The sequence below is a fragment of the Mustela putorius genome, unplaced genomic scaffold (assembly GCF_011764305.1).
Source record: "Mustela putorius furo isolate JIRA1106 unplaced genomic scaffold, ASM1176430v1.1 tig00000731_pilon_pilon_pilon, whole genome shotgun sequence".
In the NCBI taxonomy this organism is placed as follows: domain Eukaryota; kingdom Metazoa; phylum Chordata; class Mammalia; order Carnivora; family Mustelidae; genus Mustela; species Mustela putorius.
Genome location: NW_025421461.1, coordinates 1302650 through 1327284, shown reverse-complemented (window position 1 = coordinate 1327284; position 24635 = coordinate 1302650). Strand labels below are relative to the sequence as shown.

Genomic DNA, 24635 nt, shown 5'->3' with positions numbered 1-24635 from the left:
TTGTGGCTATAGAAGAACAAATATAAGCCAAACCGACTAGATTCAAGATACTTGAGATTTTCTTAGAAGTCTTCCTAAAGCAAACCCATGTCACCCAAGCCACTGGGGTCGTGCCCCTTAGCCAGAGGATGTTGGCCTGCGGCTCCCGCCTGAGTGAGCCGTAGGCACTTAAACAAGATGAGCCGTGCTGTGCGGCCCTGAGCTCATGACATTGTCCCCTGTTCCAGAAGCAAAGCCCAGTCCTGGGGTTCTTCCTGCTGCCCTTACCCTTCTCGTCAGAGCATGAGATGAAGTCAGCTCGGCCGGAAGCACGCTCTGGAGGGAGCAGCTCTGCACCTGGGCGCACGGCCTGGTGTGGGGACTGGGGCGCTCTGGGCCGGGGCCCACCATCCTCCTGCGTGTTTGCCAACAGGCTAATATTTCTCATTTCTCAGCCAGCACCTCGGTACCCCTGCCTCCTTTCTTTATACCTCTGCCATCCATGGCACCCAGAGAGAAGCTTTTGTTTTGTTCCAACAAAAACCAAAAAAGTGCCGAGAACCCTTCAGCCCCAGTCCCTCCGAGTCCTCTCACTCTGCTGAGCCGCTTTCCCACCTATACCCACAAGGCACTGGCTCCCTGAAACCCAGGCTCTGTCCTGCCTTGGCCTGTGAACTGAGTCGGTGGGGGTTCTGAGTGATGGGACACTCTGCTTGTCAGTGGCTGCTGGGTCTCTGTCAGCGCCACTCCTGACAGAGGGCAAGACGGGTTTCCCCAGAGAACGTGGGACGCACAGATCAATCGTCACACGCGCTGACCAGCGCCGGGGGCCGCTCACAGGCCCGCGCCTACCCGAGATGCTGCCGCAACGGGCCACCTGTCAAGCTGGGGGGAGCTCCCCTCAGCAAAGGGTCAACTCTGGTAAGAGGTTAAAGGGCCAGTGAAGTCCCCAGAACAGGTTACAGAGACTGACCAGGACGGTGTATGTGCGTGCCGGAGCAGATAAAGGAACAATGACACAGGAGCTTGCTGTGGAGGTGTGAGCCGTGCATGCAGGCAGCCGCCCCCTCGAGGGTGGCAGTGGGTGGGTGGTGAGAGGTGGTTTACCTACATGACAGGGGACCTGGAAGCGGGCTCGTTTCAGTTATCCCATGAGACCTGCTCAATTACGGACTGTCAGAGGAAAGAGCAAAAAATAAGACACACACACAGTAAATCCTAAATGCAACATGCTCATCACTCCCACCCTCCGCCCGTCCTTCCCGCAGAGAGGCGCGCAGCGGGCAGGGGACACGCTGAGGGGGCGCTACGCTGTGGCTGGGAGAGGAGGTGTAGGCTGCTTCCTCTCTGGAAGGTAGGCGGCATCAGGATTAAGCGAGGGCCACGTGAAGAAATACAGACAGAGTGGGACGGGCCTAGGGGGATCTGGGGGAAAAAAATCTGGCCTCGGAGGTCCAAAGTCGAATTCATTCCAAGCCCTGCTTCTTTCTTGTAGGCCTGGCCCCTCACCGTCACTGTCAGAAGTCAGTTCCACTTTGGCATGAAGGAGACACAGCACTCGAAGCCACCAGAACTGGCCCAGAAGGTAGGCATGTGGAGCCAGAGGAGTTCTGGGACCGGGGACCCCTGTTGCAGCCCGTGGTGAGCTCTGACTCTGGCTCCTCTCTAACGTCCAAGAGCCCCACACACCCTGGGGCTGCACCTCAGACTCACCTTGGACCTGATGTTTCGGAGTTGCCGGCTGACACAGGATCTGTCTTTCTTTAAGAAGTCAGGGTTGCTTTTAGATTTCATTATATCTGAAGGGACAAATAGATCCATTACTTTTGTTTTATAAAACCTGTGGAATCAGACAATGTTTAAACATCTCCCAGGCTTACTGTTACCACCACACACCTATGGGATTTCCTTAAACAGCTTTAAGAGAAAACAAGCCAATGACCATAAAACACACTAGCTCCTTCAGGGAGCATGCAAAGCACCGGATCGGCCAGAAGGCACACGTGTGGCCCCACACCAGGCTCCTGCCGCCTGTGCCTGCACCGCACGGCACAAGGCAGGCGGGCGTGGGTTAGGACCCCTGTCTGGGACTGCTGCACAGACCCACTGCCCCATTACTTATTTACTGCCCCCGCTCCTCCTGGCGACCCAGCAGTGTCATAAAGCAGAAGAGTGAGAGTCGTAATCCACTCCCCCTGAGACAACCACCACTCAGTTTGGGGTAAAGTCCTTCGGACTTCTTAAAAACGGCTTCTAACCCAATGTACACTGGGTCCCCCAATGCCATGTGTCCTGCTGGGGCAGGGCTTCTACTTTGTATAGCTACCGATCTCTTTCCACATCCAAACAGAAACCTGTACCTGGTTTCTCTTAAGAATGGCTGGTATTTCACTGTGTCGTGAAGCCACCGGCCTCCATCTGCAGCAAGTTTCCTTGTTCACACATTTCCTTGCACTCATTCTTCAGAAGGTCAACTGGCAGCTCACAGGACCTCCACACTCCCCCCGAAAATGCTAAGCCTTCCTTTCTCCGTGGCCTAGGCCACCCTGGGGTCCCCCTCAGGAGCAACCACTATTGTCACCTGGCGACCTACCTTCCAGAGTTAGTCTATAGTTTGAGTCTGAGTGGTGCTCGGGTATTGCCTGATTCCAGAAAGACAGCCGGCTTGTCCTCCAACGGCTACTCAAGAGACCTTGTCCCTACCTACCCGCCTGCACCACCGCAGTCACTAACCCCTGGCTGGCTGAGCAGAAACAGTCTGGAACTCACCATATCCTGACACGGGGGTGTTTTCTGGGGATTTTTCACCCAGTGCTTCCGTTGCTGCTTTCAGCTGCTCTTTCAACCTGCTGATATCACAGTCGGCCTTTGCCCTCACAATACTGAGCTCTGTGTAGATGTCCTTGTACTTGTCACTAGCATACTTCTTGTCCTTGGGGATAAGGGCAGAAGCAAGCAGAGGTTAGGGCCAGGTTAGGCAGTCCGTCTCCCTGGGGTGGGAACATGCCGCAGAATGACTGAAGGCTGCCATCTGCAGCCGGGAGGCAGGCAGACATACGTCGTCCAGAGGCGACACTCAGTATGAAGGCCCAGAGTCTCTGCCGGACGCGAGGCGAGCATCCCCAGGAGCTCTGGCAAACACAGGCACGGCCCTGACCCACCGCAGACCTCTTGGAAAACCCCCTCTGTCTCGAATTTCCTTTTTTTTTTTTTTTTTTAAAGATTTTATTTACTTATTTGAGAGAGAACATGTGAGCGTGAGCTGGGGGGAGAGGCAGACGCAGAGGGAGAGGCAGACTCCCCACTGAGCAGGGAGCCCGATGAGGGGCTCGATGCCAGGACTCTGGTATCATGACTTGAGCTGAAGGCAGATGCTTAACCGACTGAGCCAACCAGACGGCCCCTGTCTTGGACTTCCTAAGTGATTGAATGGCCACCAGGGCTGCCATCATCTCCTCCCTGCCTCCAAGAATGCCCTGGTGGAGGCAGCTGGGCTTCGCCAAGCTCTCACCTTCCAGGACTACATTTGTTTCTGGTCTCTCGGTCCCTGGCAAAGCCCAGAGGAGGCACGGAGGACAGGGACATGGTGAGACCTCAGTTTTACTACACCTGCTGACAGGCTGGTATTTTAATTGGAGCTGAATTTTGAAATCACATTCCCCATAAGAAAGAAATCTGCTCCAGAAGAGCCTACAGTTTGAGCGCACAAGGGCCTCTGTGAGCTCTGGAGCCCCGAGCCCATCCTCAGACCTGTCTCCCACCGGGAGGCGCCATTACCCGCAATGCCGTCTGTAGCTCATCTTTGAGAGAGCTGATCTCCTGCTTCAGGTACTGTATTTCTGACTCCTTGACCCGCAGTAAGACCTAGAATAACAGGAATTAGGGGCTGACATTAGGAGCAAAGGGACTTTCAGAGTCTTGAAAGCAAAGATGAGGGCATGAGGACTGAGCAGGGAACCCACCCCCTTCCCAGGGAAATGCAACCACAAATGCCAGCAAATACACTGACTGCTGCTAACAGGTGGCCTACCATATACAGAAACAGCGAGAAACCACTGCTATTCCTCCTGGACCCAAGCACCCTGTTCCTCAGCCCGTGGGGCCGCAGTGAATGCTGGGCTGGGGCCTAGGAAAGCATCCTGCTCAAACTGTTGGACTGGCTCAGCCTCTCTCACATCACTGAGCAGAGGTTCACGATAAAATGCGAATTAAATAGGGAAAAATCTAAGTGCTTTTATAGAAAGACATAAGAATCAATCATTCTGACTTAAAATAAACCTTGCTGCCCCTGAGTAACACGGCGCTCAGGACTGTGAGCAGCTGTGGTGCTCGCAGGGCTAATAAATGTTTTGCTTCTGTGGTGAGGCAGGAACTGTGGATACGGGGTTAGAGCACCCTGTGGCCTCCTCCCGAGGGGACCCCACTCCTGCCGTGCACCCACAATGCCTGGCAGCTACTCTCTTTTGCTGCCTGGGGGATTTGCATCCTTCCACATCCTTCTTGCTGTCTCCAGTGCACATCCCTGCCATGACCCCATAAGCTGAGGCCACCTCTTGGTCCCCACTTGGGGCGTGTGCAGTTCAGAGCAGGCTGAAGGGGCTCCGAGCAGTACCTCTAACTCATAGGCATCCTTGCCCTGTGTGAGCGGGGAGCCAGCAGCCTCTCCGCCTGCGTCCCCAGTCAGCAGCGTTCGTAACCGTGCAATCTCCGCAGCCAGGCGGTTGTTCAGCTCCTGCGGGACAGCAACACAGCAAGGACGGAGGCTTCACAGAGCCGCCTAGGGGCGGCACTAACACCACACAAGCGGGAGAGGCCGGTTTCTCACGAAAGAGGCGGACAGGTGTGAGTAGAGGGGCCATGGGCAGGGCTGATGCTCACTGAGGTCATGGGCAAGGTGGCCACTGCCTGTGACAGACAACTCTGCGACAGCCGTTCACATGCGCTCTGTGTTTGTAGAATAGCGTACACCAAGTTCCATAATCCTCACTACCTTTTTGTGACCATAACTAGTATCCATGCGTGTCACGGCTTGTCCAACTTGAGTTTCTGTAGGGTTGGGCCCTCTTGGCGCCTTCTCCACTCCCTTTCTGTACCTTGTTTCCAACTGATACGTGGTCATTGGGCCACTGCAGAGACTACCAGGAACCAGTCCTGCCAGATTGCCCTCATCCGGGGTGAGTGTGGGCCCAGAGGCCTTGAGCCTGCAGCTGGCCAACATGTCCATGTACCCAGTGCCAGGGGAGGACGAGCTGGTGGGTCATGCACACAGTGGTCCAAGTGCTAAGCCAGAGAAGCTTTTATCAAACTAAACCTACCTCGAGTCTTTCCCCTCACCAGGATTTTAAATGCACCCCAATTCTCTTAAGAACAGGCAAATTTTAAGAGAATGATCTGACCCAAAAAAATGTGAATAGTGTATGGTTTTGACTGGGGGACGTTTAAACATGGTCCCAGCCTTGGGGACAGGAGGTCTGGACCAGGTGCAACGACCCACCCTCTCGGGCCCTGCCCTGCAGTGATGAAGCAGAAATCCAGAAATGCTCAGGAGACATCTCAGAGATCCTAGAAGGGCTAGAGCCCAAAGGAGTCAAAATTTAAACAGCTCGTTCACGAGCTCCCCCATCTGCAGTGAGTTTCTGTCACCGTTCTGGGCAATGTCAGACATCAGGGAGTTGCCTGCAGATGGGGCGGACACTCTGACCCAGGGCCGCCTCAGGTGAGGCCCAGCCCCCCACTTTAGCACAGCACCCCCGGGCACAGGCTCACCTGATTGTGGGCGTTGAGCTCCTGGTTCTCACGCTGGCACTGCCGTAGGGCCTGGCGCTCGGCCTCCAGCGCCTGGGCCAGGTGGGCATTCTCCAGGCACTTCTGGGAGTACTGCTCCGAGAGGACCTCCAGCTCCCGCTGCACTGATTGCAACTCCTCCCTGGGGAGAAGGCATGGCTCACCCCTCTGCCCGAAGCCCTGGGCCAGACATCTAAAAGGCCCTGCGAGTCCCCATCACGAAACTTGAGGAACAATGAGACACAATGCAAAGAGCTGAGCAGAGGGCAGGTCCCGTGCATTCCGTGGTCGCAGCAAATTTGGACCCAGCTAAAAAAGGGAAAACCTCGAAGTACTGTAGGCTTACAGACTCTCTCCTACATCCTTCCCTGCATCTCTCTCTTTTTTTTCTAAGATTTTATTTATTTGACAGAGAGAGAGCGCACAAGTAGGCAGAAGAGAAGGCAGACGCAGATGCAGAGGGGGAAACAGGCTTCCTGCTGAGCAGAGAGCCCGATGCGGGGCTCGATCCAAGGACCCTGAGATCATGACCTGAGCCGAAGGTAGTGGCTTAACTCACTGAGTCACCCAGGCGCCCCAACCTGCACCTCTTTCAAGGACCTTAATGTTCTCCCACACAGAATCCCCATGATGCCTGGAGAGAAGTCACACTTGTGTCTGTTTTCAACACTAACTTCCGAGATGCCCTGTGTCTAATAAGCCAGGACCAGGCTCTATCCACACTCAGAAAATCAAAGCCTCATGACATTGTTCTCGGTCACCCTGGACCTCTTGGAAAAGACTGCTTCTTCCACTTGTAGAACCAAAGACGATTCTGGGATGGTGCTCAGCCCCTCGGGAAGGGCGGCTCGGAGCTGCCTCAGAACCCTCAGGCCTCCACCACTGCCCACCCTTGAGACCCATGTCTTTGTGGCTCTTGGGAAGACACAGGAAAGGTCCCGTTTCCCACCCACAGGGCTTCCTCCAGCCTGGCCCACAAGGGCTGCCTCCTGTGGCCAGGAAGCTGACTCACAGGTACTGTCGTCGTAGGGCCTCGATGTCGGAGTTGATGCTGCTGATCTGGGACCTCTGGCTCTTCTCCAATTCACGCTCCATCTCCTCCCGGTGGGCATTCTTCATGGCTTCAATGGCTGTAGGCAAGGATGTGGCCATCAGCACGAGAGGCTCGAGGCGGGGTTGGGGGGGGAAGCAAGATGAACAGGACGGCATGTCTGCCCATTGTTAATGCGAAGTCCACAAGTGGTCAGGCCGGCCTCTCCCAGACCGAATTTCAGCAGACACCAGCCAAGGAATTCCCGGGGAACTCCCACCACAAAAGGGATGCAGGTACATTTTTTTTTTTTAAATGTTGGAAGCAAGCCAAACTGATGAAATAAATGTCAACATTAAAATCACACTCAAGCTTATAAAACAAGCAAGCTTTCAGGCTAGTAGGTTTTGTTCTTCACCCCGAAATGCGAACACCGTAAAGCACCATCACAGAAAAGGAGGGTAATACACAACGAATGGCACCAGGCTTGCTAGGGGCAGTGCGTGTCGGCTCAGCAGCCAAGTCTGTCACCGGGCAGGAGCGGTAGCAACGCTGTGCTGATGTTCTCGGCACCACAGGCGGAGATGGTCTTATGTGGTCCAAGGGCAATGGCACTGACGGGACTAGTGCGGCTGGGGACAGCCCTTCAGGTGTAGCTGGGGGTGCCAGGCCCGGGCTCGCAAGCTCTCAGAGGGTTCCTGAAAGCAATCTCTCCCTTGGAAGGAACTGTCACAGGCTAGCCTTGGACACCCAAGCTGCAACCTCAGCCAAGAGGCAGCTCCAAGACAGCTCATGGCGAACAGTGCGGTCAGCTAGGGAAGCCTGCCGCCATCCTGCCCTTGGGGTGAGTGTGGCCGCCCAGCCCGACTCCCACCTGAGATAGTGGCTGCCGTCTCCTCGGCTAGGAGACGATCCTTCTCCTCTCGAAGCTTTTCCAGCTCCCGCTGGTGCTGCCTCTGCAGGTCCTCAATCTTCTTCTGGTGCGTTTCTTCCATGGCTGCAAACCCTCGCTCGCACGTGGCCTGTAAGATGCAAAAGGGACTCCATGGATGTTTTTCTTTACTCTTGCAATGGGTGTTCTGTTTATCGCGAAGCCAGCAGCCCGGACCCTCGAGGCTCCCTGGTCAGACAGCACGCTCCCTGACACTGAGCACGGAGCCAGCAGGGCTATCTGATGGCTGTCTGCAGACGCTCACTGACGCTACTGGGCATTTTATGCTACCGGAGCATTTGGGAAAGAGAGTTTACACCTTATTGGGGTTATTGTTCTGAATCCACGGAAAGTCTGTACTGTGGGTGGGAAGCAGCTGCACTGGAATTTAAAACAGCTGATCCCGGGCCTTCACAAATCATGGCTAGGTGGGACTGACCAGAGGGAGCAAGAAAGAGAGTAAACGTATGGAGGCTGGCTGGGTCTGGTTTGAGTTACACAGCAAGAAGCTTTCAGCACCAAACCGGGCCTTTCATAAATGCGTCTTTCTTGGCTCTCGGAGGGAGCCGACACCATCCTGTGAATGACAGGTAACCCGGTGGCCAAGGCCCCGCCACTAACCAGCTGGCCACCTTCGCCTGGCATCCACTGAGGGAATCAGATTAGGCTGCATGATCTCTTCTCTTCCAGCCTGCACCTTCCTTCTTCCTCTTTCAAGGAGTACAAACAAAGGCACTAACTAACTAACTGAAGAGAGATACACAGCAGAGCCGCTCTCCACACTCGTCCATGCCGTGTTACAATGCAGGCCGGATTATTACCTACACATTGGTTTAGGGGAGGGACAGAGGTACCCTAAGATGGGACCCTAAGATGGGTCCAACCATTCCACAGGTTGGTTGAGAAACCCAGGCCTGGCTTAGCAGAGTGCTCTGACCAAAGGGGCGGGGGAATGTGTCACTGCTGTGAAGGCGTACATGCAGCTGTTCTGTGCATGGAGGCACACTTCTATCTAAACCCCTTGCCACATCTCTTCCAAAGTAGGGATCAGGCTTTTCAGTGATTTTTAAAAAACCAGAAGAGGATGGAGAACGGCCAGGTTACATTCCAAATGCAAAGCGGGGTGGGGAACTCCTCCCTCCCGATCTATGCTACTTGCTCAGTTTTCTTGCACCTGGATTCAAGAAAGGGTAAGAAATCAAATCACCATACTTGGGTGTCCTGGTCTAAGCCCCCACAGTAACTGATGGGCCTGTCTGAGATACCCCAATGTTTTTGAACAGTCTGGCCTTCACTCAAACAGACCGGCTGCGACTGGGTCAATGGTCTTAACTGTTATCCACCGCTAACTGGGCATTCCTTCTCCCGGGCAGCTCCCACCTGGAAGCCGTCGGCCTCCTCTCATTGCCTCACAGCACAGCTGCAGGAGTCCTGGGGCTGTGGCTCCCAGCCCTTGGCCTGTCCGAGCCCCTCATCTTCCCTCCTTCGTGCTTTCGTTCACAGTGATCACACAGCTAGTCGGTCTCTCAGGGTTTAGTTGGATTGGATGGCTTTAGAATATTTAAAGCTAAGGGTGAAAATTCTTTCTACACAAACACTGAATAAGCTTTAAAGACCAGCTGCTTCCTTGGACAGCACATGTGTTAAAATCATTCACCCAGAAACACATATGGATTTTTAAGCCAGTATTCCCAGCCCAGTTCCTCGATGGCTACTGTGCAGAGTCGTCAGAGAAGGTGGCAGCCTGCAATGGTCAGAGAGGGGCTGTCAGCCAAGACCCTGGTCTCCCTGACCCGGGGTAAAACTGCATCAAGTTCTGGCTACTGGTCGGAGGCCCTCGAGAGCGCTAACTGTAATTGCTGGGTCTCTAGGGCTGCAATGAGAACAGCACGGACAGGCCGGACGCTCACAGGCACACGACAGAGGCGGCACAGAGTGCAGCAGCAGCGCAGCCCCCAGAGACCGGCGATCAGAAGCCCCCAACCCCGCTTCTTGCTAACTAATCACACCAGGCCACCAGTATGGGCCTTATCTCTGTCCCTCTGACTGACATGGGGGCTGAGACTGCCTCACTGCCCAGGGGCTCTGTGGAGCAGAAATGAAGCCATTCACTGGAGGGCAGGGAGCCCTCAGCTCCCAGGGAGCCCAAGGTGTGTCTGTGCCTGGGTCCCTGGCCACACAGACCTGCACGGTGTCACAGGAAGCAGCGGGATGCTCTTTTGGGAGGGTACTAAGGGCCGGTATTTGTGCGAGTTTCTTTTATAGGTGGGCCTGGCCCATCTGAGTGCTGCGCTCGCATGCACAGGCCACCGTGGGGGCACCATTCGTGCACTTCTGGAAAATAGCCCTTTAAGCTGTCTCATGATTCCTAACCATTTTCAAAAGGTTTTGACTTGGGAAAAGAATAGTGAGAATGGGCTCTTGGCCGTTTGAGAGCTTGCTGATGACCACACATGCTTGGCTCTGGCCAGTGGGCTGCGTCGTCACCCAGAGGTAAAGAAGACTCCCTGCTGACTCCCTGCATGTCTGTCCCCCGCTTTCAGGGTGACAGAAAACAGCAGCGCGGGCATCCTGCCAGAGAGCAGCATTAGCGCCACGAGCAGCTGCCTAAACGCTGCTGGCCAGCGCTATGCTTGGGCAGGCTGAGGCGCCAATAGAGCAGGGACCTGACTGGGGATGGAGAGCTTTTGAGGAGGCCGGCCATTTACTGTGCCGCAGCAAGGGATGGTGCGGAGTTCAAGAGGCTAATGTCGAGAAGCTGCGGGGAAGTTTCTGGGCAGCCAGGCAGCATGCACACGGGCAAGCCTCTCTAGCTCTGAAGGGGCTGGACGAGAACCTGGACTGGCCACACAGCCCACGGCCCCCAGGAGCCTGGGAAGGTCACCTTTACATGCTAGGGCCTGGGTATTCCACCTAATGAGGCGGAGCACGTAACGGGGAAGGAGAACAGGGTATAGTTACTAGGGATGGGGCATTTCTCACAGCCCCCAGGGAAGGAGTACCAGCGGCCGAGAGGCATGCTCAGGAGGAAAGCCCTTCTTCCACAGGGCCCATTAAATGCCAGTTCCCCACAGGAAGTTGGACAAGAGTAACCCTTGACACTGTTTTGCAAATATCCCCATCTTTTGGGAAACCCAACTCTGCCCTCTTAGGGCACTCAGGAGATAGCTCTCTAAGGGAGCTTCAGGCCTGTCTCCTGAGTTCTTCCCAGGTCTGCATCTATACTGGCCTGGAGTGGGTTCTGTGGGAGTAGAAGAGAGAGCAAGGCTGGGACAGAACGGCAAAGGCTTCCTCTGCTGGAGGCACTGGGAGGGACCAGGCAGAGGGGTGAGGGGGGTGACCACGCTCCCTCTCTCATGGTGCTCCTGTTCTCCTCCCAGCAGTCCTCCTTGGGGGTGGGGCAGATGTTGAACAGCAGGCTAGACCCTTGCCTGGACCCCGCTCTGAGACCACACCACGCCAGCAAGGAGTCAGGGGAGGGACAGTATCAATCTGACTCTGCTTGCACAGTAACTCAGAGCCAAGAACTGTGTTTCAGCTCTACCCGAGAGTCCTGTCTGCCAGACACTGCCACCCGCCCCCACCCGCCCACAGCAGAGCAAGGCCTGTGCCTCCACTGCCTTGAAAATCAAATGATGCTGCAGAACCTTAAGGTTCTCAAAGTCCTTCTGGTACTTCTCCCGCAGCGTGGCCGCATCGCCCTCCAGGTCCTTGTGCTCCAGCTCCTCCCGCATGATGTCCATCTGGGCCTCCAGCTCCTGGATACGCTCCCTCAGCCCCGTCATGGAGTCGGCCTCTCCCTTGGTGGCCTGCAGAGCCCCCCGGGGCTGGCTGGCGGGCCAGCTGGAGGAGGGGCACTGGTGGGGGCTGCCCGGGGGCTCAGGGGCCGGTGGGGCTTCGGGCAGCTGGCGCTGATAGTGGCGCAGGGCCTCCTGCAGACCCCGCAAGCTTTGTGAGTAGTGCTCCTGCAAGGTCCGCAGCTCCTCCTCGTGGATGGTCTGCAGCTCTTTGATCTTGAGCTGGAACTTGTCCTCCAGGCTCTGCATCTGCTCCACGTGGTGTCGCTCCATGTCCTGCCGGTCTCTGACCGAGGCATCCAGCTGGCTCAGGACCCTGCTGTGCTCGGCCTGCAGTGTGTCCCCTGCTCGGTTCAGCTGCTCCACCACACACCTGATCTCTTCCTCATACCTCCCCTGCAGGGCGAACATATTCTCACTGTGCTTGCTTTCCACTTCTTCCAGACGCCTCTGCTGATGGCCCAGCTGGGTGACCTTAGCCTTGAGCTCGGCATTTTCCCTCTCAACAATGGCAATCACTTCCAGGTACTCACTCTTCTGCTTCCGGAGAAGGTCCTCGTACTCCTCCCTCAGGGCCCCAATGGCTTGCTCGTGCTCCTGACAGGAGGCCCCCGTGCCCTGCCAGGACTCCTTGTAGCACCGGAGCTCCTTTTCATACTCCAGCCGGATTTTGCAGGCTGCGTAACATACCTGTGCCTGAATAATTGCATCCTGAACTAATAATGAAGAATACTGACCAAGGCCTCCCAGGTAAGTGTTATAGGAGAGATTCTGGGACGCCTGGAGAAGCTTCTGACAATCTCTGACCGACTCCACAGGGGGAAGTGAGGTTAAAGCAGCAGATATCTCCCCCAAGAGGCTGGCCTTATCTTTGAGCTGCAGGGCGAGTTCTTCCTGAATAGTAACAAGGGCTCCAGAGCTCTGGTCGGACATGTAGAAGGGCTCCCGGGAGCTGGCGGCTTCCTGAGGAGTCAGTACTTCTCCTAATGGGCTAGGGTCCCAGGATGCCTGCATGCCTCCTTCAATGCCCGCGGGAAGCTTGAGGGCTTCTGAGACCTGCTGCATCACTCTCTCAAAGTCGGGGGTCCGGTAGGCTCCCAGGATGTCCCCTAGCATGCGCTTGTGCTGCCGCAGGGCCACTTGGGTGCCCTGGAGGGTCTCCTGGATGCTCTGCAACCGTCGGTGGAAGGACTCCCTCACTGACTGCAGTGCGAAGCTGAGCTCTGCCCTGACCCATGTGGCATCGGCCAGGGCAGGGACCAGGGCTGGTGGGACACTCTGCTGCCCGCCTCCCACTGTGCCGGCAGCCTCTCCACCCAGCGTTCCCAGGTGCTTACTCAGGGACTCGACCTGGCTCCAGAATTCGCCATCTACCAGCACCTTCTTAGCCCAGGTGTCCGCTGGGGCCCTAGGGCAGAGAGCAGCACTTTCAGATTCCACAGGCCACTTTCCTGACTGAGAAATCTCGTGGAGAACGCGTGAGATATCTGATGTTGTGTTTTTTAAGGAGTCTGCTATTTGGTTTATCAGTGAGGCTTCCAGAGCTATCTGATGGGAAAGGAGCTTCAGCTGCTCCTGCTCGGTCAGTTCTGGCCGGAGCAGCGGCTGCGAGATCGCCTTCCCTAGCTCCACGAAATGAGCTTCCTCTGGCTGGGCCTGGGCCCCACTGTCCACAGGAGCTGGCCAGGGGCTCGGGGCCTGGATAGCGCTGATGAGTGCACCCTCCACGCTGGCCAGGGGGCCCGCGCCCACGTCCTGCGCATCCTCTGGGGTGGTTGCTGGCAGGGATCGCAGCTGTTCTCGGCAGTTTTCTAAGCAAGCTAGAGCCTGGCTGTTTTTTACCTGGAAGTCGCCGAGCTCCCCGACGTGACTGTCAACGAGCTGGGCCCTCAGCTGTCTCTCTTGTTCCAGCTGGGAGGCCAGTGCTCCGACCTGCAGCAGGCTGGCGCGGAGCTGCTCGCGGAGCCGCGCCTCGGTGCCGGCCCACTGCTGGTGCAGTGCGAGCAGGGCCTCTTGGCTCTGGCCCTGCTGACTCTCCAGCTTCACTGTCACATCCTTGAGCTTCTCCTCCGTGATGTAGAGCTTGGTCTCCAGGGAGTGTATTATGGAGAGATACGTGTCGGAGTCGCTGGTTGCAGGGAGAGAGCTGGGGGTGGCTTCTGACGACATGCTCTCCTCTGAGGGCGAGCGGTCCTGGCTCGTGTCAGAGGACGTGCTGCTGGTCCAGGTCTTCTCGGACCCATCGGGATGCGTGTATTTTTGGCACTGAATCGTGGAGAACCGGATCCTTTGCCTTTTGACACCAGGAACTCCCTGGTCAGGTTTTGCTGTGCTTGGGGGGTGTCCCTCCCTGTCCGGCACCTCTGACTTCAGAGAGCCCATGCTCTCTTCTCTCTGGGGGCTGCCGCTGCCACACTCCTCCCCTAGGGCCACCCCTGGGGCCTCGTCCTCGAGCCTGGGATGTGGGAAGGCCGGGGGTGTGCCAGCAGCTTGGAGCTGCAGGCCCGACAGCATGGTGCCGTCCTCTGCCTCTTCCAGGCAGCTCCGTGGCTCCTCCACGTCCTCTGAAGACTCCTTTACAAATCTCCTTAAAATTTCTTCCTTTGCCTGGAGCTTCATTTCTGTTTCCTCTAAGCTGCTCCCCAAGGCAACCATTTTAACCAAAGCCTCATTGAGGTCCTGATCTTTCTTTTCCAGAACCTTCTCGTGCATCTCCTTGATGCACTTTAGCTCTTCCTCCTTTTCCTTCAGCAGCGTGTGCATGCTCTGGAGCTGGCCAGCCACCCTCCTATAGGAGTGCTCCAAGCTCTGGTAGTCGGCCTCCCTTCCCCTCAGCTTCTCCTGAAGCTCGGCCATGTCCCCGTCAGACAGGGCGACACGATCCATCAGCTCTTGGAACCGCTGCCTGATCAGGTCCCGCTCATCTCTGAGGCTCTGGACGTGCTCGGCCAGCTTTTGGATGCTGGCCTCCTTCATCTCCAGCTGCTCCTCCAGCTGGTGGACCACCTCGCTGCCCTCGCACTTGGCGCTCAGCTTCTCCTTCTGGAGGACCTCCATCTGCTGCTCGTGGTCCTGGAGCTGGTCCTCATAGGCGCTGGCCTTGTCCTCCACCTCCTTCAGGTTCTGCAGCAGCACCTGCTTCTCCTTCTCGCAGCTCTCCAGCAGCAGCTCGTAGTTCCTCTGCAGCTTCTCCTCCATCAGCCTCTGGGCCTGCTCGCTGGCGCCGAGCTGCTGGCTGAGGTCGGCGATGCGCTCCTGCAGCCTCTGCACCTCCTTCTGCCGGTCCCTCTGTAGGGCCTGCTGCGTCTCCAGGTCCCGCAGCTCCTGCGTCTTTTCCAGCAGCAGGGCCTCAGCGCTCTTGAGCTTCTGCTCGCTGGCCTGCAGCTGCCCGCTCAGTGCGGCCTCGCTGTGCTGCCATTCCTCCAGCTGCTCCCGGACCTTGTCCTTCTCCAGTTTCAGGTCACCCTTGAGCTTGGCCAGCGCCTGCTCCTTGATGGCGAGCTCGGCGGCGGCATTGCTGAGCCTCGCCTGGAGGCTCCGGATCTCGGCCTCATGGTGCCGGATCGCGTCCTTGGCCTCCCCGTAGCTGCGCTTCAGGGACTGGATCTGCTGCGTGACCAGCTCCTGGCGCTGGCACTGGGCCTCCAGCTCGCTTTGCAGATCCTGGTTGACTCTATGGAGCCTCTGCCAGGCACCGGATGGGGAGGTGGCCACTTCAGTCTTAAAAAAACCGATTAAATACTGGTTAGTACCACTCGGGCCTCCCAGTTCTGAGTGTCACACCTCTGGCCAGGGTCAACCACAGAAAAGCTTCTTGGTGGGTTTGCCTTTTATCCTTGGCATAATTTTTTTTTTTTTCAATTAAAAAACAAATCCAACAAATCATCTTAGCTTGTTTTGGGAAGTAGCTGCTTTTAGGTAAACGGAACACATGGACAGTCACATCGAACAGCTCTAACCAAGCAGCTTCTAGGATAACAAAATCAAACAGAAGTGAATAATGGAGTACACTGATGAGCAAAGGAAGACGAAGGACAGGAGAACACTGGGAAGGAGGAGAGGGGGAGGAGCAGAGTTTCAGGATCTGTTTGTTTTGCAAAAACAAAAGGTAGAAGACTCTAGGCAACAAACCCTAACAAAGCCGGGATGAGGGGGGTTGCGGGGGTTGCGGTGGCGGTGCCACTTCCTTCTAGGACGGAGAGAGAAGGAAGGGAGGCAACCGCCCGGGATGCCAGTGAGGTGACATCTGAAGTGTTTTCCTTTGGGAAGTGGAGCCCGTCCTCTACAGTAACAGGAAGAACTAATCTCTACCTGCAAGAAGACAAAATGAGGGAAAACGGAAACCACGGAGTAAAACATGATAATCAACAAAACAAGCAAACCTTCGTGGAATTCAAAGCAAGAGAGTGAAGTATGCAAGACACAAAACACAAATGAAACAAAACTCCCCAAACTGAAAGGCATGCAGAAGAGACAGAACTAATTAATGCCGGGGCAAAACCAACATGAACAAGAGTGAGAAGAGCCCAGCCTAAGAATTTGGCTTGCCTGTGGCTCGCTCTAGGTCTGGTCTGCTGGCAGGGAAGCCACAGATGTGACACTCAGTTATAGTCAAGTTACATACACTCCACGCTCCACATCCAAACCATGCAAGCTCCTCCTCCCAGCACCATTAGTGCAGTGCCCACCCTGAATGGCTCTCCTCCTGACCCTGAACCCCAAAGGCCCCTTGCTCATGCCGAATGACTTGGGGATAAGCATTTTCAAAGCACAAAGGGAGGTTACAAGTCACCCGTTGTTAGACCTAGTGGGGAGGTTTGAAGGCTGACCAGCCCTGTCCAGCTGAGGCTGCAGGGGATGGCCCCGGGCCCTCTGCCTGGGGCTCTGCTGCAGGCTCATGCAATCATCCAGGTTAGACACAGAGACAGGTTCTTAGGTTAGCAATGTGCAAAATCTGCTGCTAGTATCTTTACCATCAGATGTGAAGTGAATTCATGCAGGTTTAAAAAGATGCTCCCCAAACCTCGAAAGTCTGCACAAAATGACCCAGGAAACATACACAGGAAAGGGGGATGCCCACCACCACCAGTCCCTTGTGCCCGAGAATAGGACCTGGGCATGGCCATTCCTTGGCTGAAGGGGCTGGGGAGGACCAGGGCACAAGGGGCACCCAGGGCCATGGTCAAAGCCAGGGGAGAAAGAGGAGGCAGAGGAAACATGCAACAAATAACAGCACGGAGACAGGAGGGAAGGTAAACTCTGCCCAGAGGCTCATGTGCTGCCTGGGTTGAGTTGGCCCACGGTGGCCGGGGTGCTGTGGTCTGGAAACGTCAATGCAGACACTTATCAGAGAGACTCAGGGTCCCTGAGAGCTGGAAAGGCCCTTGGGGTCAAGTTCTAAGTCTACACAGGCAAGGAGGCTGAGGTTGCAGGGGATGGCACCACCTTCTACTGGTCGGTGGCGGGACCCTGACTGGAGTGCTGTGTCCTCAGCCTTGGCTGGGAGCTCGAGTTCCCTATTCCCTCAACCCTCTGCACTTCTGCAGCACTGCTCTATCCGCCACCCTCTCTGCACCAGCATATCAGCATGATGGGGCACGAGTGTGTTGTTTTGTGCCCCAGAACTCAGGGCCAGAATGGTATAGGACAATAGGTTCCCACTGGCTAGACACCAGGGCAGCACCCACTGCTTGCTGGCTGGCATGTGGGCGTGGAACTCACTGCCGGAGCATGGGTTTGGGTCTCAGCTCAGGACTCAGGCTGCTGCCCTTCTCATTAGACTCTCCATTAGGCTGCTGGGAGAGTTGGCCGATGGCCGGGTGGCCACTTTCCCCCGGCACCTCAGCCGAGGCAAAAAATAAGGGAGCCACTAGGCCAGTGCTAATGGCCCCAGACTGCCCTGTAGGTGTGCTACACAGAAGGTCAAGGATGGTTCTAAGTCTGCCACCACCTTGGTGATAAGGAGGCACTTGGCTGCTACTACTCAGGCTCTTCAGTGGGGACAATGGACCTAGTACGGCTGTTTGTGAAAGCACGTAGAAACGACACGCAGACATGTGATACTGATAATAAGTATATATTGGGTACTCTGAGAGCCAAGAGGAAAGATGATCAGGATGATTTCATTAGGAAACAAAAAGAAAAACCCTTGGAAACAGAGGTTTCAGGCAGATTCTCCACAACGTCCTACAACGGTGAGGTTAGAGGACCCGCCAGCCTGTGGGCCGTGGCGCTGCGGCAGAGCCCGGCGGGGGCGGCCCTGGGGACAGGCTGGCCCTGCTCAGCCAGGTTTTGCACATTCCTAGCCTCCCTGGGTCCTCACGCTGAAGCCCAAACGAACAAGGGCAGCAGCAGCCCCTCAGCCCTACCTGCAGCACGTAGCCCTCCCGAGCGCTCTGCTCCCGGCCCAGAGCCACCCTCAGCTGGTCCTGCAGGAGCCGGTTCTGCTCCAGAAGGTCGGAGGCCTCCTTCTGGCTCTGCTCCAACTGTTGGGAAAGAGACACGCAGTTTTGAGCATAGGGACAGCAAGGACCAGAGGCAGCAGCTCAGCATGGGCTGGCAGTGGTGTTTCTGGCTCTTGTCAGACTGGCGCACACAAGACACCTGGGCTGGCCTGCCCTGTGGCTATGTTTCAGGGCACGTGCTGATTTGGTCTTTATCTGCGGCATCTGGAACTGAGGGTTCCAGCTCAAGCCGTATATGACAGCACCACACCTGTTACCCGGGGCACCCACGGAATTCCCACGTGCCCGTAAGGATGTGGGGAGCAGACCCCACCAGGAGATGCGGGCTTTGCGCCTGTGTCAGAAGACCACCCCGCTGGGTCCTGCGGTTTCCTCAGTGTGGTCAAACAGGCCGGAGCTGCCCCTGGAAGCCCTCACTTCAGGCCCTGCCATGGCTTCCGCTCAAACGGCTGCTGTTGACCCCTCTTAACGTGACGGATTCCATGCAAGCTGTTTGTGGGAAGGGTTCCATGAGATGTGTGAAGCGAGCAAGCCACCTCCCACTCTTCTGCTTTCAGTGGCTTTGAATTGAGTAATCCATCCATCTACCTCTTCCCTGAACCCTCCCTCAGGTGCCTACTGGATGCTGGCTTGCAAGGGTGGGGTGGGGGGCGCTGGAGGGGCAGAGCGCAGCCGGGCACTGCTGTGGGCGGCACTGAGACACCTGGCTCCCAGACTGCTGTCTGTGACAGCTTCATGGTCCAGTGTGTGACCTGCAAGCCAGCAGGCCCTCTCTGACAGTTTAGAGCAAGGTGAACATGAAGTTCTTTGCACCTTGCCTTTACCATGTCTAGAAATGGGAAAAAATTCGAGCGCTGGTGTTAATGATTCATGTTAGCTTCATAAATTTAACAGGAAAATCACAAGCGAGGGCAGGGCCACGTGCCATTCTTCACTTTCATTAGCTACTTCTGTAGAAGAATACATTTGAAACATACTCCTGAATGTTCCTAAGAGGCCAGTACAATGCTGAACCTTCTTGTTCAGGAAACTCACTGTTCAGATTTACAAATCCACTACCAAGTTTTCCAGATCTGATCTCTGGATACGCTACATCCCAGAGGGCCTGCTCTGGTGCCCAATGAACTAGTCAAGTTGGTGGCATGACGGCAATTGTCTGCCCAGCCTGCCAGATTCTTACCCCCTTCTTCCCCACGGCCTCTGTTTCACATTCTGAATATTCCTTAACATCCAGAATCCAGCCTCTGCCTCCTGCTGCATGACCTGCACCCCCCACCCCAGATCCCATCAATGGTTACTGGGCTGCTGCAAAAGCCTCGGGGCTGGTCTCTGCCTCCAAGCTTTGGCCCCTCTGATCCAGGGCTGCCCACTGCATATGGAAACCTAACTCTGCTCATGCCCCTCTCCTGCCTCAAATCTCTAGTTCGTGCCCATAACAGGGTAGGACAAAGTCTGCTCCTGAGTCCTGCATCCCATCGGCCTAGTCTCTGTCCATTCCTGGCTCTATACGGCAGTGTCCCTGCATGGCAAACACCTTTTCCTTCTGGAAAAGCCTGCCACCCTCCATGACATGGCACCCTCCTGTACCTTGTGCCTGCACTGTACTCTAAGGACCTGTCTGTCCATGTGTCTGTCTCTCTGAGCAGTCTGGACCACACGACCCTCAGTATTATGTGGCTGAACAGCTCTGGCCACCACCAGGTACAGCAGGTGCTGGGAAAGGCTGCTGCACAGAACCCCATCACCTGTCTGCCCATTACCTCCTTCTCCAGCAGAGAGGTCAGCTCGTGAGTGGAAAGCCGGTCACTTCCATCCTCGGAGGAGGACAGGTGCAGGGGGGCAATGGGCACCTGCTTTTCTTCCCGGAGAGGAGTGGTCTCCACCTGATGCCACCGCTGCTCGATCTCCACGTGGACGTTCTGTGTCTTGAGGTCAGCGGTCACAGGCAGCCCTGGGCTGCGGTCAACCTCCATCCGCAGGGCCATGTCGTCTGCCGCCGGCCCATCTGTAGCATCGAGCATCCCGAAGCGCTTACGGCGCTCTTCCCGCCGCCGAGCTCGCTCCCGCTCCAGCTCGCCGGCCTCAGCCTCGGGGTGGGCATCAGAAGCCCCAGTGGCACTGGCCCTCTCCTGAGCCAAGGCCTGCTGGATAGGGCGGAACTCAGCCCAATCAAAGGTCTTAGAGCGGCCCTCCCGCCTCCGCTCCCTAGCCCGGCTCCTCTTCTGCTCGGGGTCTGGCTCTCCACGCTCTCCCTCAGGCTTCTCACTCGGCCTCAGGCAGGTCTCAAAGGAGGAGCTGCTCCGGTTCTTTTCCTCTGGCAGTGAGCTGGGAGCAAGGGGCAGAGAGCCTGTCAGGTGCAGCTCCCGGTGACAGCCACCTGCCCCAGAGGGGTGCCTAGCTCTACCACTTCCTCCTTCTACGCTGCTATGGCTCCCACAGGGGAGGGGAGGAAAGGACACTTTCCCTTTACTTGTGTTCCTTCCACAGGGGGAACCTAAACCGGTTCTGAGTGGGGACAAGAAAGGAAGAGCCGCCATAGATGGCTCAGAGTTTCCAGTCTCAGACCTCAGAGGAAACCTGGACCGAGGAGGTGCTGTCGCCAAGTGTCACAGTGGAGGCTCCATCAGGCTGCACCAGGCACGGCCACCATCTAAATGAGGTCATGTGGGAGGCCAAGCCTATGGCGTGTGTGCTCCAGGCAGTGCTGACAGAATGGGTGAGACCAACCACTTCTCCCCAGAGGTTCAAGGGTTCTTTAACAAGTGGTAAATAACCCAGTCAGGTCTGCATTTTAAGAAACCACTCCGGTGGCTGGTGGGACAGATCACAGCATGAAAGGCCAGAGCCCACTGTGCCATGGGAAGAGAGATGGCCCAGCCGGCACCTAGGTGCCTGCACCACACAGGTGAGTAGGGAGCAGATTCAAGGGCACCCCTCCTTGCCCAGTAAGGAGTCCATGCCTTTGTTCAATTTGCCCCAAAGCAAAGATTCCTACAGAGGACATCCCTGAGCAGAGGTGAGGCGGGAACATCAGCTGTGGTTTGAGGCCCCGGGAGCAGAGTGGCCCCTGGCCCTGGCCAAGGCGGCAGAACAGAGTTGGAAGCCACCCAGGGTCTTGAGGGCCCCAGCGAGGGTGGTGTTGGGGGCACCTGTCACTAATTTTTTTTTTTTTAAATAGGCTCCATGCCTAGCATGGAGCCCGACACGGGGCTTGAACTCATGACCCTGAGATTAAGACCTGAGCTGAAATCAAGTGCCAGCCTAACGGCTGCACCACCCAGGAGCTCCAGGGAGTGCCGGTCTTCAAATGGGAATCAAAGAGAAGGGAGCCTGGAGAAGAGGCACCCAAGGGAAAGAAAACATGGTCATCATCAGGCTTTGGGTCATTTGTCTCAAGTGCTTTAGGGTGGTGGGGCCTGCAAAGTGCCAATTTAAGACCATCTGAATAAAATGGTCTGTGCATTTGAATAAAAGTTCTCCAGAAGAGTCCTTCCAACACCACCCAACTGAGAGCTGACCCAGGCTCCCAACTGTGTGGGGCATTAGGGCCACATGGAGGGCTGGCAGCAGCAGCCATGGCTCTGTGGGAGGAAACTCCTCCAGCCCCAGGCAGGAAGGCCCTGCAACCCCACCACCGAAGCAGGGGGACTATGGGGCATCGCTCAAACCTGCACCTCTGACCTTTATATTTGCTTCCAATACCTTCTTGGGACTTGGCCCCGTAAGCACTAAAAAAAGTCCAAATTTTCCTCAAACTATGAAAGCCCACAGAAAACCAGCAGAGAAGCTAAAGACAAACTAGGGGAGGGTGAGGACCCCCTAAGTTTGAGATATACCAATTCTGAAGTAAATTCCAGTCAGGAAGGCAATCACTAAGTCCACCTTCCTACATAAAGGAAAGACCTGGTCCCTGTGGGCCTGTGGTCCCTGCATGGACCCAGCGTCTGAGTGTGACAGGGAACCATGAATGCCAGCCTGGGACATATGTGCACGTGCACATGCGCCATGTGTCCTCTTCACCTGTTCTGAGGCCAGTGCCATGTGCCAGCCTGGTGACGTCCCAAGCTGGCTTCCTCAGCTGGGCCCCTCAATCTGCACAGGGCCAGGCCCTTGTGGAGCAGCCAGGGCTGACTGGGACACAGCAGGCAGGGAAAGGCTGGTGGCCAGGACAGGACCTCAGGCCCTCTCATGTCCACCACCCGAATCACTGTTGCAGCAGCCTTGCCCGAGAACCCTGAGCTGCCTTTCTTGCTTTGCTAACCTCACAAAGCTTTGGCCTGGGCTCCTGGCTAGAAGAGAGCCCCAGGATAGCCAGCAAGGCTGCCCCATGAGAATGAGGGCACCCCGCTCATCTCTGCAGGCAAGACGCACTCCACTCACAGATAAGCTCTCATAACAGGACACTTGAGAACTTGTCCCGGCCACCAACACCTTGACTTACTGACAGGAACAATCAACCATATATTCTGTTCACTTAATAAATGAGGGAATGAACAATGCCAACAGGGAGAGGAGATTCTGTTCCCGCTTTCTTGCTCAAAGAGCTGCAGCGTCACTAGGAAGTAGGCAAGCCCTTGACAAAGATTCGGCATGGCCATGGCTGCCCCAGGCTGCTGGGGGGCACACAGTGGGCCCTGGGACGCCACTCCACGTGTGACCAACAACACAAGAAAGACACTTGAAGAGTCACGCAAAGTACGTGACCTGAAAAGCATAAATGGGACGTTCTCAGAAGAGGCAAAGGCTCCAAAGCCTTCAGCTGAGAATGACAGAGTTCTGGGCATCGTGGAACCAGCCCCACCCACCAGAATTTTTTCTTTTTCTTAAACTAGAAACAGCAGGTTCTAACTTCAGGGCAGGAGGAGGAAGGCACATGGAACGTCATGAGGTTTGCGAGCCACAGAGACTCAGCAGGAGGGAAGAACAAGAGGTCCAACCCAGTTCTAGCACTGAGTCTCAAAGAAATTTTTCCTGGTTGTACAGAAATCCAACAGATGGAGTCGTGGAGCAAAAAGACCAAGAGAAAGGAACATTCTGGCGGCCTGTGAAGGCGGCCTCCAGGGCTGCTCTTACTCTACCATCAGAGAGGCCCAGTGCCTAAGCTGGAGGGGCTTCTCCCACTAAGTTCAGTCCCGACAGGGGCACAAACGTCCCTTGCACAGACAGCTCCACTGGCCAGGCTTAAGGGAGGAAAAGGTCACCGGAGGCAGAAAAACCAGGAAGCCAGAGGGAGACTGACGGGGGCCAGTCAGCAGTGGGACGAAGGAGGAAGGAAGAAGGCTGTGCTGGGCCAGAAGAACCACAGACCCACGAAGGAGTGAGCCGGTGGCTGGAAGGGAAGGGGGCTCCCTCAGGCACCCGGCTGTCCTACCTTGTGACGTCTGGGGCAGAGGTTGGATGGACATGCTTCATGATGGTCTGGATCCAATTCCGCCGAATTCCAGATGTCATGGCAGAGAGAGTGAATTCGCCCTCCTTTGTCTACACGAAAGACAAGCTGTCATCAGGGACTGTCCCCTCCCTGACCCCAAAGGACATCCTGCAGGGAGAACTACAGCCAGGGAGGGGGCTGTGGTAGAACTGTGTGTGTCCCCTTTGAAGAAGGGCCAGAGAGCAAAGGAAATGTGCTTCCGTGGTGGCCTCAGCCATCATCCTTGGTTTCCTGTTTGCCTGCAATGTCCCCAGCCCTGGGATGGCTTGCCCTGCTCTCTCAGGGGCTCACAGACTGGGGGAAGGAGCACAACGCAACAACGAAGCCAGTGTGTGGGGAGCCATGGGAAGGGACCCCCAGGCTGGGGAAAGCTCCATCCCAGGCCCAGTGCCACACAGCCACGCACACCAGGTGCACAGGGTGATGGCCTGGAGAGTGGCAGGCACGGGACTCAGCGGGTGGGTCGGGCCTGATGGGGGCCGCATCTATCAGGCTGAGAAGAGGCAGGGAGCCCTGCTGTGCCACCGCCTGGGCAGTCGTAGTAAGATTTAGCACAGAGTGCTAGTGACAGAAGAGGGAGGTTCTGGGGCAGCAAAGGAGGTGGTACACAGTCCCTCATTGATAGGGCATGGGAGCGGAGGGGGTGCTTCTAGGACAATCCCTGGACCGCCAGCCCCTGAGCCGGGTGACCTGGTGGGACACGAGTCAAGATGGAGGAGTATGCTGGTGGTGGCTGGGGGGGAGGAGCTGTACTATGTGGGACAGAAGGTGGACAGGAGGACAGGGGAGCCAGGCAGCAAGGCCATGCCTCTGGGCTGCAACCCTTGTATCACTAAGCCACACTGCCAGGCACCTCCCAAGATGGAAGGGGCACAACACGCAAATAGTGGTCTCCTGGAGGCCACCTCCCAGCTTCTGCACCTCGGGCTCCTGTGTCACAGAAGAGAGGGCATCAGTACTGTTCTCTAGGCTTCTCAGGCTACTGACCAATTGGCCTATGAGACACAGCTGGTCAGCCGATGGGAAGAGGAATTCGCCAAGATGATTTTGGGATGGACAATGGCAGAGCCAAGGGCCAAAATATGAAACCACGTGCCAGCCCAGCATGGGCTAGGCTTGGCTTGGCACAGCTTGTGCCCCCACTGGCACCCCAATTCGAGAAGTCCCACAGCCCAAGTCCCTCCCCATCTCTCCCTCCCCACTTTCCTCTCTGTGCAAG

General features: G+C 56.2%; 1 protein-coding gene across 7 annotated transcripts in view; it reads right to left on the bottom strand.

Moving 5' to 3' along the window:
* LOC101682008 (myosin phosphatase Rho interacting protein) overlaps positions 1-24635 on the bottom strand; it is a 147262-nt gene that overhangs the window by 9648 nt on the left and 112979 nt on the right. For 3 of the 7 annotated variants that reach the window (XM_045083628.1, XM_045083632.1, XM_045083629.1), the window contains 11 exons: positions 23357-23466; positions 19746-20310; positions 17890-18006; positions 11372-15241; positions 7668-7815; positions 6776-6893; positions 5746-5905; positions 4592-4711; positions 3757-3843; positions 2749-2911; positions 1693-1778 (listed from right to left, as the gene is read on the bottom strand). In XM_045083628.1, coding sequence (XP_044939563.1) covers positions 1693-1778; positions 2749-2911; positions 3757-3843; positions 4592-4711; positions 5746-5905; positions 6776-6893; positions 7668-7815; positions 11372-15241; positions 17890-18006; positions 19746-20310; positions 23357-23466 — 5544 coding nt within the window. Of the gene's footprint in view, positions 1-1086; positions 1153-1692; positions 1779-2748; positions 2912-3756; positions 3844-4591; positions 4712-5745; positions 5906-6775; positions 6894-7667; positions 7816-11371; positions 15242-17889; positions 18007-19745; positions 20311-23356; positions 23467-24635 lie in introns of all 7 variants that reach the window. The other 4 variants (XM_045083631.1, XM_045083630.1, XM_045083634.1 and 1 more) reach the window with 4 other exon arrangements.